The 17,962-nt window shown below is 40.5% G+C and overlaps 1 protein-coding gene across 2 annotated transcripts in view; it reads right to left on the bottom strand.

The window, feature by feature from the left end:
- The window catches only part of STIM2 (stromal interaction molecule 2), a 64,101-nt gene extending 50,385 nt beyond the window's left edge, over positions 1 to 13,716 (bottom strand). For both annotated transcript variants that reach the window (XM_005517785.3, XM_088056154.1), the window contains exon 1: positions 13,401 to 13,716. In XM_005517785.3, coding sequence (XP_005517842.2) covers positions 13,401 to 13,584 — 184 coding nt within the window. In that variant the 5' untranslated portion in view covers positions 13,585 to 13,716. The remainder of the gene's footprint in view (positions 1 to 13,400) is intronic.
- Positions 13,717 to 17,962: the final 4,246 nt, after the last annotated feature.

Here is a 17,962-nt window from a genome sequence, read left to right as displayed (position 1 = left end):
AGGTCCATATGCCCACACAGCATTTCCTATCTCACGACAAAACAATTTTAGTTTATTATAGAAGGAGCCCAGATGCTGACACCTCAAGAGGGATGAAATTAATCTTATCCCTAAAGATTCTGGTCAGTAACACCATGGGTATGCACTTCAACACCTCTGGGCCCCACAAACTCAACACTGTTAAACAACAAGTTCAAATAATATGACTAGGTGAAGCAGGAAACTGCACAGTAAATGCTACCCAAATAGGCTTTTCCAACCACATCTTGAAGTGAGCATGGTCTGAAACAGCAGCAGCTCCCAAATGATGCTGCATTCTCAAAGCCCAGTACAACAACAATAGCCTTGGCATGAACAACAGCCATTCAGAAAAGCCAAGAAGGAAGCAAGCTCACTGCTGGATATTTCCAGTGTGAGAAGTAACAGCTGCTACTGGAATTGCTGCTTTTCTCGACTCTGGACCCTGTGCCCCACCAGTAACCATCACAAATGCTTCACCCAGCACTGCAAAAACAAACCTTTCTGCCTGCCCTGTCAAATGCAAATCATTATTTCCCTATTTCCTCTGAGAGGAACAACAAGCAAAAGAGAGAACTGAAGGATGCCTGAAATCCTTTGGATGGTGACACCTTAACAAAAATAAAATGTAATTTCTGATAGAAGGATTTAACTCATATTCAGATATTTAGGTATACTCACTGTCTTTAAAATCTTCTAGGTTATGAATAAAATATTGAAGTTGCTTTTCATTACAATTAAACTTCATATCCATTTCAATTGCTGACAGAAAAGTACAACCTGCAAAATCAAGGGATTATGCTTAGCTCCAACTTGTACTTTGAAGTAGTCTCTGTTTAACAGCAGCTTGAGATAGGCCAAAGAAGTAGCCAGTTTCAAAATATTCATAAGTGAGAAATCCAAGACTATCAGTTGAGACTACTTCATAAAGTAGGTGAACATGTCAGAGACAACAGCTCATTATTCATGCAAACATTACAAGCTACTTAAAACTCTTGGGCAAGATGCACAGGACAAGAGCAGCATTTACCTTGCCCTAGCACTGCAATACATTGAGAACTTCGTTACTGGTGTTGCCACCTGTACTTGACACCAGCATGAATGCCATAATTCACCTTTTCCTACTTACTCCTAGTTCACATACTAACACTAAGATTCAGGAACTATCCTCTCCACTAGGTGTTAAACAACTCTGGGGTTAAGCAGAATACTTCAGGGAAATTCCTTATATGCTTTAGCTCCACGCAATACAGACTGTTCTGTAGTCAGGTGCTGAGGTCAAATTCACTACCTAGACAAACAAAAGGAGCTTTGAAATACCCAAGTAGTAATATAAATGGCAGCCTCTGAGTTGATCCTAGGACATAAGATGCCATTTTCCATAGTGGTTTATCACTGATTTTTCCAATTCTCATCAGTGTGCAGAAAGAAACAAAGGATTTCACATTTAAGTCAGTCTTCTTCAAAATTCTGAATGCAAAACTTGTCAAGAGAAACAATTATAGGCCTGTCTTGATAGTTAAATACATGCCCCTTTCCAGCTTCTAACCAGACTCTTACTACATTCCCAATTAACATAGGAAAATAAAGCTTGTCCTTTATGATCATTCAATCTACAGCGCAGACCTGGAAAAGCAAACATAATTTTCACTCCTTTAAACATCATATTTCCCTTAATTTTTATGTGCAAAAAGTCCTTGTTACCAGCAGAGTGTTTCACTTCCACTTTTTGTTTTGTGTACACTAACAAAATTTTGAAGAAGGCAAACTGAAGGAGAGACATTCATGAAACATTTCTACAGTCAGTTTCCAATGCAGAACCCAAGAAAAGACCAGCTAGTTTCACTTCAAGTATTCACAATCATATGAGAAGCAGCGAAAAAATTCTTTTCATCCCAATAACCCTTATAAACCTTTGGGGACTGGGCAGGTGGTGGACTGAATAAAAAAAAATACAAGAGGCCACAAAGTCTGAGACATTAGTAATGTTCCTTCAGTGTCCTACAAATAACAGTAGCCTGGTAGTAACTACAGAGCAAATGCCCATTTTCCTAAGCAATCTGGATGAATGATCTTCAAAAATTAATTGATCAACCTGTAAAATCATATCTATCACCTAAAACCCTACAGCTGCCTAAAATCTCCACCCATGGTCAGATCTGAAGGTAAAAGACCAAAGACAGATAGCAAGCCACAACATCTAGTCTTTAAGCAGTTACTCTATTCAGTTGGTATGCTTAGTTCTCTGCCTAAAGTCATCTCAAACACTTCACAGACCCCAAAAATACAGTGCCAAACAATGAATGACCAGAATTAAAGAAGCACTTCTTAAAACTTTTCTACTAAATCATAAAAAACATCTATTCAAATGAATAATCAACTATTATATTCAAAGAATAAAAACAGTAATTTGGGCAACAAGGCAATGGCTGTCTTGTTCTTTGGCTTTTGTAAGAATATTAATGCACTGCTGACAGCCTTTTGGGCACAGAAAATTAAGTACAATAAAAGAAAATCAAAACCCAAAAAGTCATTATAATTTTTCTAGTTTCTGGCAGGAAAGAAATTCCAGTGTTAGGAGACTGCAAACCAATACAAATCAACAGCAGAAACACAGTTCAATAAAATTAAATTTAAAAGTGAGCCAATGTCAGCAAAAATTTTGCCAGCCCTCAAACTGAAAACACTAAATTAGTTACACCTCCCAAAAACTAACCACATAAATTATGATGCAGCTTACTGCAACATTATGACATTCTCCTTTAAGTATTTTACCCTTATTCTTTCTACTTCAGCAATCACTTTAAACATTCATACAAAAAGAAAAAATAAAGCTAATGGAAATTGCAGCTATACTGAGAAATTGTTTTGTCTCAAACAACACAATCATACCTTGCAGTTTCACAGAAGATTAGCAAAAACATGAAATAGCCATCCTTAATCAAAGGTGTCCACCCAATTCAATCTAGCCAAGGACTATTTAGCAGCAAATGATGCAGTACAGAAGGTGATGGCAACAACAATTTTTCCCCAAAACAACACATTTTTCTCTTACCAAACAGCCACTGTAATGAGATTTCTAGCTCCATAGTACCTGTCCATGCAGACATATTCTCCCACTTCACCCTGGAAACTGGGAAGTAGGGCAGAGATATATCTATTTTCAAACATTCTGCTGTCTTTACAATTAATGCCTCCAGGTGTCATAGCATGAAAATAAGTACCAGTTTTCTTGTACTTGCCTGCTCTACAATATTCATTTTTTCAAAGAGTCCTACCACACCCTTGCTGTCTCCCTCCTAAGACTCAAAACCCATCTGGCTGTCACAGTGCTTTTTCATCCCTCCTTCCACCTTCTTGGCCTTCCTTGCTTCCAGCCCAGTGTTCATTCAACCTTTGCTTAGATAATTTCAGCATGTTATTTCAGTAAAAAATGAACCCAACAATTAAATTGAAATAGCTCAGCACGAGGAAGAAGACAGGCTGAAGGCCTAAATTGCAGCTGCCTTTAGCTTCTGACAAACTACAGCCACAGGGCAGATCTTTTAACACCAAAAAGACCTACTAGATTATCTTACACAAAAATATGTATATAAAAGCACTGGCAAGCTTGATTCAAGTACCTTAACTCAGCTGGTTAGAGCACGACTCTAGGTTGTGGGTTCAGTCGCAGTATGGGTCATTTACTTAGGGGCAGGACTCGATGATCCCTCCAGACCCCTTCCAACACAGAACATTCTGTGTGCTTCTGTATATTTTCTAGTTGTACATATCCTTTCAAGTGACAATGATGAATACTCTATTCCTCTGTATTCATAATTCGTAGTATTCTTTCCTGACCAACACCCAAGCTTTTTCCAAAGAACAAGCCACAATTACTCACAAAATTCTCAAGTATAACAACTAATCAGAGATCCATTTAATCAGTTAAACCAACTCCAAGAATCACTAAAGCAAGCTCCTTCCTCTTTTCTCTCCCTACATCACTTTTTTGCGTGTCAACACCATCATCTCATCACCCTCACACAGTATCATGAAATACTTTCAGAGATCTCTGCAAGCAACAGCAGCTTAGATTGAGTCCCAGTTCATCACCCCACTACACATCAAACTTCCAGTAATTTCTGATGCTCCCTCTGTAAACATCTAGTACTGTGAAGTTGCATCCTTTTTCTTTCCAGTAAGACAACATGGTTCCTGTGATTGTTCATCACTGTTTTGTAAGATAATAGTTAATTTCTGCGAACCTGATCACAGACCAGACTGCATACAGAGCTAACACTCTGTTGGAATAAGGAAGTCTTGCCACTCCTCAACATCAAGAGAAATTAGAGCCTGGACTACTGTTCATGGGATACTATAAACAGACATGAGGCAACATGAAACAAGCTTCCGAGTGCTTCAGAGGCAAAAGAATAACACATCACAGATGCATAGTTTCTTAGGATGTTGACTTAATAAACAAAACAAACTAGTTTCAGTTGGATTCTTTTATAAGAGTGTTTAAAAGTAGTCAATTGGATGCATTTAGAGTTCAGAGAGGTGGGGTTTTTTAGCTTTCAAACATCTACAGCTCAATCAGAATGGGACATGCTCTTATTATCCTGTATTAATAAAATCACATTTCACCAGTTTCATTTTATAGAAGTAAATAATCATGCCTGGCAAGCAATTTTAATTTTCATATATAAACTCTTACAATAAATCAATAGGCAACAAACAAATTAACTCCCAAAACAAAAGCTTCATTCCAAACCACCAATTTTTCTGCAAGCTAAGTTATTATTATCTACGATAACTAATCTCTTTAGGAAGCCCTACTAAAATCATGGCTCTAGTGCTAATCCAAAAGCCTATTTCTACAAGTATGATGGATAGCTGAAGTACTTCCTTATCAATTTTGAATGCTATTTTTCAGATTCACAGTTGGTAACATCTGGGTAAAACATCGCTTTTTGTGAGTACCAAAGTCCCCCTTACGCACCTTTCTCAATTGCTATTTACTTGGCACGTGTGGGCTTCCACTAAAATGGTAAATAGTAGTTTCCCCCAACACTTTTATCTCCTCACAAGATACTGTTGTGCAGCTGTGTACTGAACTGAAGCAAAGACCTGATCCTAATGAAAAAAACCCCAGCTTTCAGCTCAATCAATTCCCCCAAGCAGCCCAGCTTCAGACATGATAAGTGAGCAGCCAGAACACACAGAATAGGTAAAGGGGAGAGAGAAAGCAACAAGTATAAAGGAGGAGCATCCCTTCCTGCAGAAACAGCCCATTAGGTCAGGTTAAACCAGTCACAAGGTTAATATCCTCTAAAGCTGCAGCTACAGGTCCCCAACCCCTGCCTGCAATACTATCACTGTAAAACCACTGTAAAACAGCTTATCAGCAGTGGAGCTTCATAAGACCAAAACCAAAACATTCCTTTACTTCAAATGCAGACTTGGAACGAAATCCCAGCAAACACAAAATACAGGCTCATACACTGAAGTCAATGGAATCCTTTTCAGAGGCCCTTATCTGTATTTTAGACTGACATACCACTGTGCTGTTTCCAAAGTAACTAGAATACCCTCTACAGCATTGATGGTTTCAGTAAATATATTCAGGGAACATGAACCAGGTATGAACAACAGACTGAGACAGCCAGGTTCCATGAAAATACTGGAAGTTTTTCAAATAAAAATTAAAAGTATACTCTGGGAAACACAGAACTGTCTCAATACATTTCATTTGCAACTAAAATCTACCAGTAGGAACGGATAAAATATATTTTCCCTTCCTGACACTTAACAATATGAACTTTGGAACTATGGTATTATATAATCTAATTTTCATACTTAGCAAAACAGTAAAAAGTATGTGGCACTTAAAAAAAAGCAATTTCATTTTCACTTCAAAACAATTTTTAATACTTCAGGCAATGAAAATAACTGAAGTCAGCAGTATTTTCACATAGACGTACAATGTTACAGCAAGAAGCTACCTTGCAACCTTTTAAATATAGCAATCTAGAATTAAAATATGGTAGAAGACTCCCTCCTCAGAATAACTACCTTTCATATTTGTTTCAAAACCATCACAGAACACCTGATTTGCATATGCTCTTTGTTTGTTAACAGTGCACTATTTCTTGTCTGTTCTTCTTAAATGAAAATACCGTGTAATATTTCAAAATGAGGAAAAGCTAATTAAGCTTGTAATTTCCAGACTACTAGAGAGAAATAACGTAAGATTCTTTTTATGTTTTAGATCTAGGCATGAAAACAGAAGACCCACCTACTTATTGCATCTAGTGAGGGCAGAAGGGAAGAACGCATTTCAAGCAAAAGCCTGCGGCTGGGACAAAAATAAAAAAATCAGCAGATTGACAAAAGTTATTAGTCAAAGCTTAGAATTTCCTAGCAAAGTTCACTGAACATACCTCTACATGAAAACTGAGTATATCCAAAAAATAAACATTTACTAAGCCATTCACACATTCATCAAATGCTATACATATTTAAAAAAAAAAAACAAAAAAATCAGACACATACACACCACTCAGGAGTTATTCTTGACAAATCTCCAGGGGAGCCACAAGGAGTTACTTACTAATAAAAATAAAATAAAAGTTGTTTGAAAATGTCCTTTCTAAATAACATATTTAACTTGCAGGAAAGTCTGAATTTAAATAATTCAGTTCACAGAGCCACTAGATGGAACTGAGAAAAGCTGTTCCTTTATCTCTGTGATATTATCAGACATGTTTAATAATTGCATACAATTCCTTTATTCTAAACCACAGTTAGAAGGAGCATTCAGACCACACTTGCATGTGTGAAAAGTTTCTCCTTTTAAGGAGAAAGTACACAGAGCCTAGAAAACCAAAACATCTTCAGCAAATTTTTATTCAACAAAATCTTGCTTAAGTTAATACTCTGTCACAAGGTTTATTTGCTTTTAAACACAGCTTTAAATAGGTTAAGGTAAACTACTGTTTTTAGTAAACTACTCATCTCAGTTCTAGAAGCTGAGCACATGAGAATTTCTTACAAATGAACATTAACTACAGAAACACAGTACACACACCCAAAAAATAAAATTAAAAAATCAGGTATTAAAATTTTAGCTGGAGACCATACCAGAGGGCTGGGCTGCTGACAGTTTTTAAATGATTCATGATGCACAAGAAAAGGTAGGAAACAGAAAGTGTTGCCTAGAGGAAAAGGATCAAAGCTATCTTTGCGTTCCTATAAATTCTGAGCTACTGCAGAAGTTAAGCTTCACACAATCCAAGCAGCCTCAACAACAATTCCAATTTACACAAGCTTCTGTGGTGCTGCTTGTGATTTGCAATACAAGCTGCAGTAACTCAGCGACGGGCTCCCTTCCCATACCAACATCAAGGAATTACTGGAGAAGATTCACCTGCAGTAGCATAACACCATCTGTATAGAGAGAAAATCTCCTGATATACTTAAAAATCTTGGCTAGAGACCATAGGAATGAGATTGAAAAGGTCAATAGTTCTTACCTCTTAATTTGAATTCTGTTGAATCAAATGAGTCAACAGTTCTGAGTGCTGCAAGCTCAAATTCTTAATTGTACTGACAAGCACATTATCTTCAATTTCTAAGATGAATTTTAGTTAAAATTCTACAGTACATCCCATTATACAGATTTAAAGACGCCCGCCTCTACCAGGTCTTTGAAAAACGCCATGGATTTTTGGGATTTGAAGGAAAATAAACAAGATCCAAAAAGAAAGGGCAGGGGGAGGAAAGGTATAAATAAACTCTCTTCAGTTAACTTTGAATTGCTCAGAGAAATCAAGTAAGCAAGGGCAAATTTTTTGACAATCATCATATTCTGTTTGTGCTGATTCTGAATTTTAACAACGCATTATAATTTTATTCACCCCTCCTTTTTCAGATATGCAGTTTCCATAGTAACTGGAGATACTTAGTAGTAACCAAAGGCAGAATAACATTAACTTATGCAATAACTTGAAACCCACCTTGGTTTCTAAAAATGTGTATATGCTTATTTTAGAACAACAAACATTGTGGCTATTTATTTTTTACACATTCCCTATGTAGTCAAGATAAACATCTCAAGTTCCTGTTTTATAAAAAGCCAGTTTCACAGACAGGATGTAACAGACTAATCCCAATGAAGTCTTCCCATACATCAGGATTTCTGCAGTAAATTAGTCAACACTTAATGTAAAATAATACACTTTCAACTTCTGAAGAACCTTTGACCATGCACTAGAACAACAGTAATTTTCTTAGCTTTCCCACATCACAGCTCTTGGCTACACGTTCCTACCTCTAAATGCTGATTGAGAATGCATACTAAACAAAAAAAAGATTTAAAGATGTACAAGTTAGAGAACACAATCTAAAAATCAATTAGAAGGCTATCAAACTGCTTACTTTATACAAATGCTAAAAATCCCCAGTATTTTTGGGTGATTTTCATAGTAACAGTATCATCACGGGAAGTCTTATCAAGACCAACGGCTCCTGTCACTGGGTACAGTCCTCTCTCAACAGATACACGGCAGCTCAACCTAGTTATGGTAGATCAGTATCCCTGGAGTTGGGTAGAAGAAAATGAGTCATGCCCAAGTTGCGTAGGCCCAGCTTGTCAGAATCAGGTAGGAGGTCCTCAGAAAAGCAGAGCTGTCTTCAGAAAGCTTAGAGCTGAAAGGGCAACAGAAAAACCTGCTGATGGAGAGATGACAGAGTTCAAATATACCACGGAGCGACACTGGGGGTATTAAGAAAGGGTCTGCTACATACTACTGCTCTAACACAAGAAAAAAATACCAGCTAAATAACCTGTCAATAACAATACTTAGACTGAATGCTCAGAAGAGGTGAAGGAAAAACCTCACAGGACACCAAAAGGTGCAGAACACACTGGCAGAAGCACTTCTTCACCAGAAGAGTTACAATCAAAACACTGGAAGGCTGTAAAGTAAAAAAGCTCAGTTAAGGGCAGGGGAAGTTACAAGTGCTTGATGTCTTATCTCCGAGTGGGAGTCCAATGCCACGCAGCTACATAAAGGTCAGGATTTTTCCTGGTTAATTGTTTTTTAATATTTTTTTCAAACCTGTCTATAAATCCAGCCATTCACAGCTTTTTTTAACTGTATCTCGTAGTTATGACAATGCAACTGCTGACTGAGCTATCAAAACACAGATCTCTGCTGAATTTCTTCTATTCTTCATCACTAAAAATAAAAAACATGCTAAGAAATTAAAAACTTAGAAAACTGAGAAACTGATTATATTTCAAAGACAGGTAACAGTATTGAGATGCTATCAAAAAGTAAATGATAATTTGAAGTTTACACCCTTTAGAGGAGACAGGACTTGAAATTTCTGTCCTCCCATCAAAAATAGTAAAACTAGATTACAAGGAGCTTTACTAGAGACAAACAGAAGAAATGGAATTGCAAAAAACTAACTGAGTCTCCATCACTAAAGAAAACTACTAGCAGTTTACTAAAAAAGTAACAGAAGTCTAATAGCTCACAAACTTTCAAGACCGGTGCATGCCAAACTAGTTACACAAAAGCATTTTGCTATGTGCTCAGATTCACCATCTTCTTTGTATTAGCTCACCATACATGAAGTCTCACACACAACCACCAAATTTCAAATGTATTATTCAAGCCCCAAAAAGGTCACTGATGCAGTTTCACAATCAGCTCTGTTCAGACTATCACTAGGTGCCATCACAGGAAACAGACCATCCTTGTTCCCCTCTCCTGACACCATGGTCCTCCCTCTCCTTTGCACTGGTGCTAGGCTTAAAGCAAGTCAGGAAAGAGTCTGATAAAGAATTCATACTTTTACCTGTTGCCTGTGGTTCTTGACACATTCCTGCAAGCCAAAGCAACAGACAGTGCCCATCACAACATCAGGGCAAGTCAGGCAGTGCAAAGCAGAAAGGGAGCGTGAAACTCCTTCCCTCCTTGCGTGTTTCCAGTAGCGGGATAAGCATGCCTACTGCTACCAGCTCTCTTGTGGTAACAATATTGCGTGCATGGCCAGCTGGGGTCAACTCCAGAGCAAAAAGCCCCCCTTAAACAGCCACCCACGTTAGAACAGCTCAAGCAAACTGCAGAGCTGCAGCTAAAAACACATTTTCTAAAACCTCCACTTCTCAAATGCCAAAGTCTGATCAATTTGAAGAGCTCAGTTTTAAGATGATGGCTAAGTTCCAGAACAGAATCATAATTAAAAGAAAAATCGTTGAATTACTTAAAAAATAGGTTACATTATGTTGCCTATTGTTTGTTCAGTAAATACAATGCAGTGCTGTAGTTAAAACTGGTCTCAAATATTATAAGACATAATTTGAGAGAAAATTATTAGTCAAATACAGGTGCAGGTTCTCTGCCACACCCAAAGGCAGACAAGTTAATCCATAATCAAGGATTAAATTTAAACATGAAAAGAATCCACAATTTTCCAGAATTACAAAGCAACTTAAAATTGGGTGAATATGAAAATGTGAAAACCCAGTGTTATCTTAAAGCTTAGAACAGAAGGTTCCTTAAAACCTTCTACCAAATTAAGTAGTGAACAAGCAGAGCCGGAGTGAACAGCAAACATCCTCATCATGTTCCCTCCAAGGGAGACATAGTTCTATTGGTCCAATTTTCATAATCGTGACTAAATACCTTCAAGCACAGTGTCACATGTTACATATTCAGCTGTCATTTAAAAATACTGTTTAACAGGCACATACACATAAGACAAGGCAACGCTAATGATAATCTATATATTCAATTAAGTAAATACATTAATACCTGAAGAAATACAGCAAAAATAGAATAATAGGCTCTTCCCTAGTCCTAAAACTCATCACACATCCCTTTTCTGTAAAGCATCTAGATTATCTTTGCCAACTCCTTCTCTAAGCCAAAACATACCTCTAATACTCGGAACCTGTTTAACAATCTACGTAATTTGACTGTTATAGGTAAAAAATTTCCAACCTATATTTAATCTATATCACACCCACTAAAATTTACTTCCTTTTAACGTACATCTCAACCACAGTAAAAAAAAAAAAAAAAAAAATTAAAAAGTCACACTGCTTCCGTTAACCATTTCTTACATACCCATCCCACAGCCTTTTCCACCACATCAAAGTAATGCAATATTTTCATGAAAAGAAAAAAAAAATCATAGGTTCTGAACCTCTCAAGCCACATTGATACATTCCTCTGTACTTTTTGGATTTAATACTCAAAACTAGACACAAATGTGCAATCAAAAAGAAAAAAAGCCTTCTGTAATTTAAACTTGATCAACATACCCAAGGATGGCATCTACTTTTGCCAACTGTATGTTTGTTGCTCATTTGGACCGATTTGTGACTACAAGTCCTGAATTATTTTCTACAGCTCTGTTTCCCAAACATCTTTATCTGAACATCCCACAGCCTCTTCCTAGCACAGCATTTTATATTTAGCAGTTCTTTATCTTTTGGATTGTACTTCTCAAACCAGTCAAAACTACTGATTTAAAAGTTTATTCTGTTGCTCTCCAGACAAGTGTTGGCATTCTCTCCTAACTCAACAGCGAATCTGCAACTTTTACCTTTTAGGAAAATGGTAGCTAATATGACTAAAATTACCCTCTGAAAAAGTAATCTGTTTTTTTCCAAACCTCCAAGAATTCTTCCACCTTTGTAAAAAGTAACTTAGAACTATTTGGGAATCAGTTAGTTAGATAGGCAAACAGCCTCCATGACAAATTGAAACATGCATTTATATTAAGTGGATGAACACAGAACTATCCTGAAACCTCTTAAAATTTAAAACTGTTTGTAAGATGTAACTTACATGTTACTACAGATGTAACTGTTTTTAAGCATATGTATTTGCCAGACCACACTGTCATGTAATACAATAAATCCACTTATAACACATTAGATTTCTCAAATAATTGTATTTCTTCTTCACCAGAGTCACTACTAAGTGGGAGAGAACACAGTTGATAGGCATCTCAGTACATTTACAGTTCATAAAACATTAAAAAAATTGGGTGTTTTCCATACAGACTGACACATCAAAATTGATTAAGCACAAATTGTAGACAGCGTCAGTAGTATTCACAGTAAGAACTGCTTAATATCAGCTACAACCAGATCAATCACAATCAGAAAACAAAAAGAGAGAGAGCTGTTCCGATACGGCACTTCCACAACACCTTTGGGAGGTACAACTGCTGCTTCACAGACTGCGGATGTTCCAACTTCCTCAGTTTATACAGCAAGCCAACAGATTGGACAATTCAGATTTCAGAAATGCCACATCCTCAAACAGGACCGCGAGATCACGTAGCCTTGCACCTCTGCCTCGGAGTTATTTCATTGCTACTTCTGAAGTTTCATTAACTATAATTAAAATTCATGTCTTTAAGGTGTTGGGCTGAGAAGAAACCCAGGTATGTGTCATCAGCGGAAGTTCAGCACTTTCAGCTCAGGCTGTCAATACCATTCCAAGCAACATCAGAAGTTTTTCTCTGAGAAATGCACACTACTTTGATTCTGAAGGGATATGGGTTTTTGTTGTTTCGTCCACCTTCCATGTTCTTTCTTCCAATTACAGAGCTTTCTGAAAAGCACCTTATGAGACAGGACACACTTTTAAATGTTTCTGAGAATTTCCTAACGTACAAACCCCATTTTCTTAAGTGAACTGTCTACAGACAGTAAAGCCTCTTCCTGTTCATTACAAGATAGATTCAGAATGTGTATCAGCAATTCAGAGCCATTAAAGCCTGCTGAAATTGGATTACTCTAAATGTTTGAGTACAACCGCTGGTTTTTATTGCAGGCATTCCCACTTGCCCTAAGCACGGTAATGTGACTTTTCTTTAAAGAATTAAGTGAAGGCTGGAATGCCTTCCACTTTCTAGAGAACTAAACCCCCCTGGGGGCAGGGATGGACACCTCTGCCTCGGCAGGAGCAGAGCTGGATACAGCGGGACTGGCAAGTCGGCTGTGGCGGGTCCCCCGCCGTCCCCTCCGGAGGCCGCCCCGCGCTCCTCGGCCGCGGCCGGCGGCGCTCCGGACACCCGCACGGGCGGCTCCGGATCTCAACAATATCGCTATTCAACAGGATCCTGCACACATCCTGCGGCGGGCTCCTTCCCGGGAAGGGCCGCGCCGGGCAGTACCGCAGTGCCGCCGCCGCAGCCGGACCCCCTGCAGACCGGCCCGGCGCCCTCTGCAGAGCCGCACCGCGCCCGGCCCCGCGGCGGCGGGAGGCAGCTCGGAGGCGCCGGGGAGCGCCGCGGAAGCCGGGAGAACGGCGTCCCACCCCTCCACCGACAGCCCGCCCGCCGCCGGGACGCGCGGGGGCCGTTACCTGTCACCGGCTCCGCCGCAGAGGCGGCCGCGCCTCCCCGTCCTCCCCGCCGGCCGCCGCCGCCGCCGCCGTCCGCAGCCTCCAGCTCGCACCCCGCGCCCGCGGCGGAGGCGGGCAGGAGCAGCCCCAGCAGGAGCAGGCAGGTGGGCACCGGCCGCACGCCGGACGCTCGGGGCCCGCTCATCGGTACCGCCGCTGCCGCGGAGCGAAGGCAGGAACGCAAGGACGGACGGAAGGAAGGAAGGAATGCAGGGGCTGGAGCTCCGCGCTGCGCCGCTGCCGCTCCGGCGGCACCAACCCCGCTCCGCTCCGCTCCGCGCCGCCTCCCGCCGCTTCCGGCGGCCCCCGCGCCGCCGGGCGGCACGGCACCGCGCGGTGGCGTCACCGGGGCGGGGCGGCGAGCGGCCCCGCTGCCGGGGTAGCGCGGCCCGGCACGGACGGGCCAGGCCGGACCGGACCGGCGGCAGCCGCAGGTGCCGGGACCGCGCCCGGGCCGCCTGCACCGCCGGGCGCCTCTGTCCGGGCGCGGGGAGCAGCCGTCGGGGGCCCGCGCCGGGACCCGCGCAGCGCCGGATCCCCCGGCCAAGCGTGTCCCGGAACCCCTCAGGTCCAGACCGGCTGGGCCGGATTCAGGAAAGGCACAACGTGAAAATAAGATACTTTAGATACAAGGCAAAACGAGACCTGGGACTCAGTTAAACTTGCTCCACCACTGCGGACACCCGAGGAGAGCTTTCTGGAGTTCAGGTTCGGTGTGTACTACAGCGCTCTCAAAACATCCACAAAACGAGAAGAGTTTCAAATCTGATTCCACACAACTGAAGCTGGGAAAACTAAGTCTTCAAAAAGATTCAACCGCGATTTCTATGTGCTTAAAAACTTCAAAAATCTTTTAAATCTTTTAAAATCCTTAAAATATTCACAAAAGAAAAAAAAAATCACTTTTGCTTATGTTTCCATCTTAGCCACTGAATGGCTAAAAAGTCTGTGTTTTGTTCTGTCCAAACCTGTGCTACTTTACAGCATTCTGTTTCGAGCCATTTAATGAGAATAACACAGCCTTTAAAGACCAAATTCAATCTAGTATCTTAGATACACAATGCGTGAGAAAATAATACAGCCCAGATGCTAAAGGCTATATAAACATTACATTTCCTACTAACTACTGCAATTACCTGAGAAATAACAGAAGAGGGGTTGAAAGAGCCTTGAGAAAAGCCTTTGCCTGCTGTGTAGACCCGACAGGAGATAGGAGCACAAAACAGATTGTACAAGCTGCTTCTGCGGGTCAGCAAAATCCAACAAGCTAACTGTGAAATCATTACAGTACTATTAAATGCAGCAGGAAACAACTTCTCTAGTGACATAGTTGGCATGCAAACTCCATCCCAGGTGAAACATTTTTATGGGAAAAAAAATGCAAAAACTTTAAAGTAATCATATAAAGATTCGGAAAATGTGTCTAAACCTAATGAACTCTGATTGAATTGTGAAGTCTGTGCATTTCTGCTGGCGAATACAACAGCTTTTAAAGACCAACAGTATCTGACCAGATCTTGTGCAAAGAGAACAATGAAAAGCCTGTATCTTAAGAAAGTTTGTTAAGTGTTGTTTAACTTTAGGGAGGGGAGCTGGAGCAGAGTAAATTTTCCAGATGGAAATAAAGAAACCAGCTGTTAATTTAATTAATTAGTTAATGTTGTACTACAAAGAGAGAGGAATGTATAAAGGTTACATGAAAGAGGCAAGTTCCCTGCACAAGTGTGAACTGTTTTAACTGGAAGTTAGTGAAGTCAAAAGACTGCACAAGTACTGTAAAGAAAAGCCTATTCAGCATCAGAACAGCTGTGAGATGGGGACACTCCAAGAAAAGGATGTGGGCCTAAAATAATAGATGATGCTTACTAGAAGTTCTCTTTCAATATTGGTTCATTTTCACTTCCTACTTTTAATTACAAGTGCTCAGATCATGAAGCTTGGAGAATGGATTGTTTTCAAGCAATGCATGTGTTCTGGAGTTGGGGGGATGTCACTGCTGATCAGGACACCGTAGCAGAAGATCTTGAAGTGAGAAGCTTCTTAGCTGGAAATGCCTCATGGTGCAGTGCCACTTCATATCATGCAGAATCAGCTGCATGAGCTCAGAATCAAGGAAAGGCTGCAGTCTAACCCATTAATCCACAGAAACCTAAATAATTTGTGGTTTCAATACGAGGACCCAAATTCTAAGGAGTGTCCTGCAAGATTTCATCACAAAATCAGAGGAAAATGTATGACCTCTAGAGTTCCTCTAGTCTAACTCCCCTACTCAGCCCCGAGGAACATCACTCATAACCAGATGCCAGTTTCATTTCAGACTGGTCACCACTACTTTTTAAGTAGAGTGGTTCAGACTGCCATCCACCTCATCTACTTACCCAGTCCCTACTGGACTACAAAGTAGTCCAAAATGCTGTGGATGTCACAGCAAAAGACCCTTGCTAAAATCAATATGTGCTGCTCTTATCACTTCAGTCATAGAGCAAATTTTCTCATGATCAAAGGCAATTGTGTTGGTGGAACTGTGCTGGTTTTTCTGAATTGACTCGTCCTTTGCCATCCCAGAAACGGCCTCCAGGAACATTTCCTTCATTATCTCCTCTGAGAGAGATACTTGGTAAGGATGACTACTCTGCTGTTTCCTGAACGTTGCTTTGATGATGGATGTGACATTCGTTTTTTTCCAGTAACCGGAAATCCCATCTAATTGACACAGCCTTTAGAAGGTGATAGTTACTCACTGTCCTCAGCACCTTTACAAGCAGCTCCTGTTCAGCCCTAAGGACTGACAAACATAATTTGCCAAATCTGCTAAAGTCTCCTCCTCCAAACCTTGCCAAACTAGGCACAGAGCTCTGTGAACCCTAAGAGCTGACCTTAGCAAAGAACAAGGGAAAGAGAGCTTTGAGCATCTCAGCCTTTTCATAGTTCTTCATCACTAGTGACCTGTCCCATTCATTAGCAGAGATGTGTGGGGTTTGGGTGTGCTTGCTATCTAGAATGTTTTCTCTACCTCTGGATGTAAACAGTTCTAACAGAAAGGCTGGAATTTGCTGTGAATGGAGAATGAATGGTAATGTCTAGGCATGGGGTCGCTGGATGAAGCACACAGCAGCAGAAGAGTTGTCAGCTTTGACTATGCTATTAGCATCCAAATTACCCAACCCAGCACATCTGAGTGCAGTTTTGCAAGACACCCATTTCTGGAGAAAAAGAGCAGTGAAGAAATCCTGATGACTCACAGAGGTGAGATAGGATGGGGACACTGAGTGCTATCAGCTGCTAAAGGCTACAAAGAGGAGTATCCAAAATCTCTGCATTGCTGCCAGCCAAGAGGAACCAAAGAGACATGAGGAGAACCTCAGAGCTGGTGTCGCTTCTCTCCTGTGTGACTGCCATGGATGCTGGACCCGGCACCGCGGTGGAGATGGGCAGCCTGGTCCCCAGTGCCTTGGTGCCCCGTGGCTGCACGGGCTTCACGGGAGCACTTGGGGACATACTGAGAGCCTGAACAAAAGTTGTTCTGTTCGGAGGTCTGCTCTAAGTACAGCCACACCCCCCGAAGAAGGTCTGGCACTGGCACATGCTACATTGTTGATCGAATGTTGCAACAGCACTTCCCACAAGTGCCTACGTTTATCTTTTTGCAGGGAGCAAGCTGGCCTTGAAGCCTTAAGAGTTCAGCCATTTATCTTACTTTTTGTCACGAATCCTGATGAGTATTAATGGACTCCTACAGTCTTGGTTGAATTTTCTGAGTGTTCTTTGCTGTATGGATAACCTGAGGGGCTTTTGAGTCCTGTCCTGCATACTTCCATTGATCTTCAGAGCAGAAAGCTTTTTTTCCCTTTTATTAGTATTAACTGCTTTGAGTTGCCTTTCCTGTTAGCAATTTTATCATTCACCTAGCCTTAATCACCACATTGATTTATCTGAACAGAAAAAGGGAGAGGAAATAATCTTCAGAGTTGTTAAATGCCAACAGTTCTTTCCAATATGTACATTCAACCAGCCCTACAATAACCACGAAGCAGGTTTGAACAATAGAATAAAGGAAAAACAGTATTTTTTTCTGCTCTTTGGTGTCATTTGCAGTCTCTCCAAACTACAAGCTATGAATGCTCTGGGTAGATGAGAAGACTGATTAGGAAAAATGAGCCAGACTAATAATAACATATGAGAAAGAAACCTGGTGGGGGAAACAGCAACAAAGCATGAACTTAGGAAAAAATGTTACAAGGTCACCTTACAGGAAAGAAGACTTAGAAATTAATACAATAATTTATTTTTTTTATTAAAAAACAATGCAAGTACAAACTGGCAATAAATTCAAATTCAGATAAGCAATGACCACCAGATTATTGGTAAGTTGTCCAAGAAACATTTGATTCCATTAGTGCTTTGAAAAGAAACATTCAATTTTGAACAGGCTTGAGATTAAAATTCAAATATCTTCTCTTGATTAGAGACGTTATTAGTATCTGCACCCAAATTACAAAACTTTCTAGTTCTCAGATTTCATG

This window comes from Pseudopodoces humilis, chromosome 6 (genome assembly GCF_049639895.1).
Source record: "Pseudopodoces humilis isolate 2021_Gansu_Grassland_sample_001 chromosome 6, ASM4963989v1, whole genome shotgun sequence".
NCBI lineage: Eukaryota > Metazoa > Chordata > Aves > Passeriformes > Paridae > Pseudopodoces > Pseudopodoces humilis.
The sequence above is the reverse complement of the archived record's forward strand: the minus strand, read 5'-3'. Positions and strand labels throughout refer to the sequence as shown.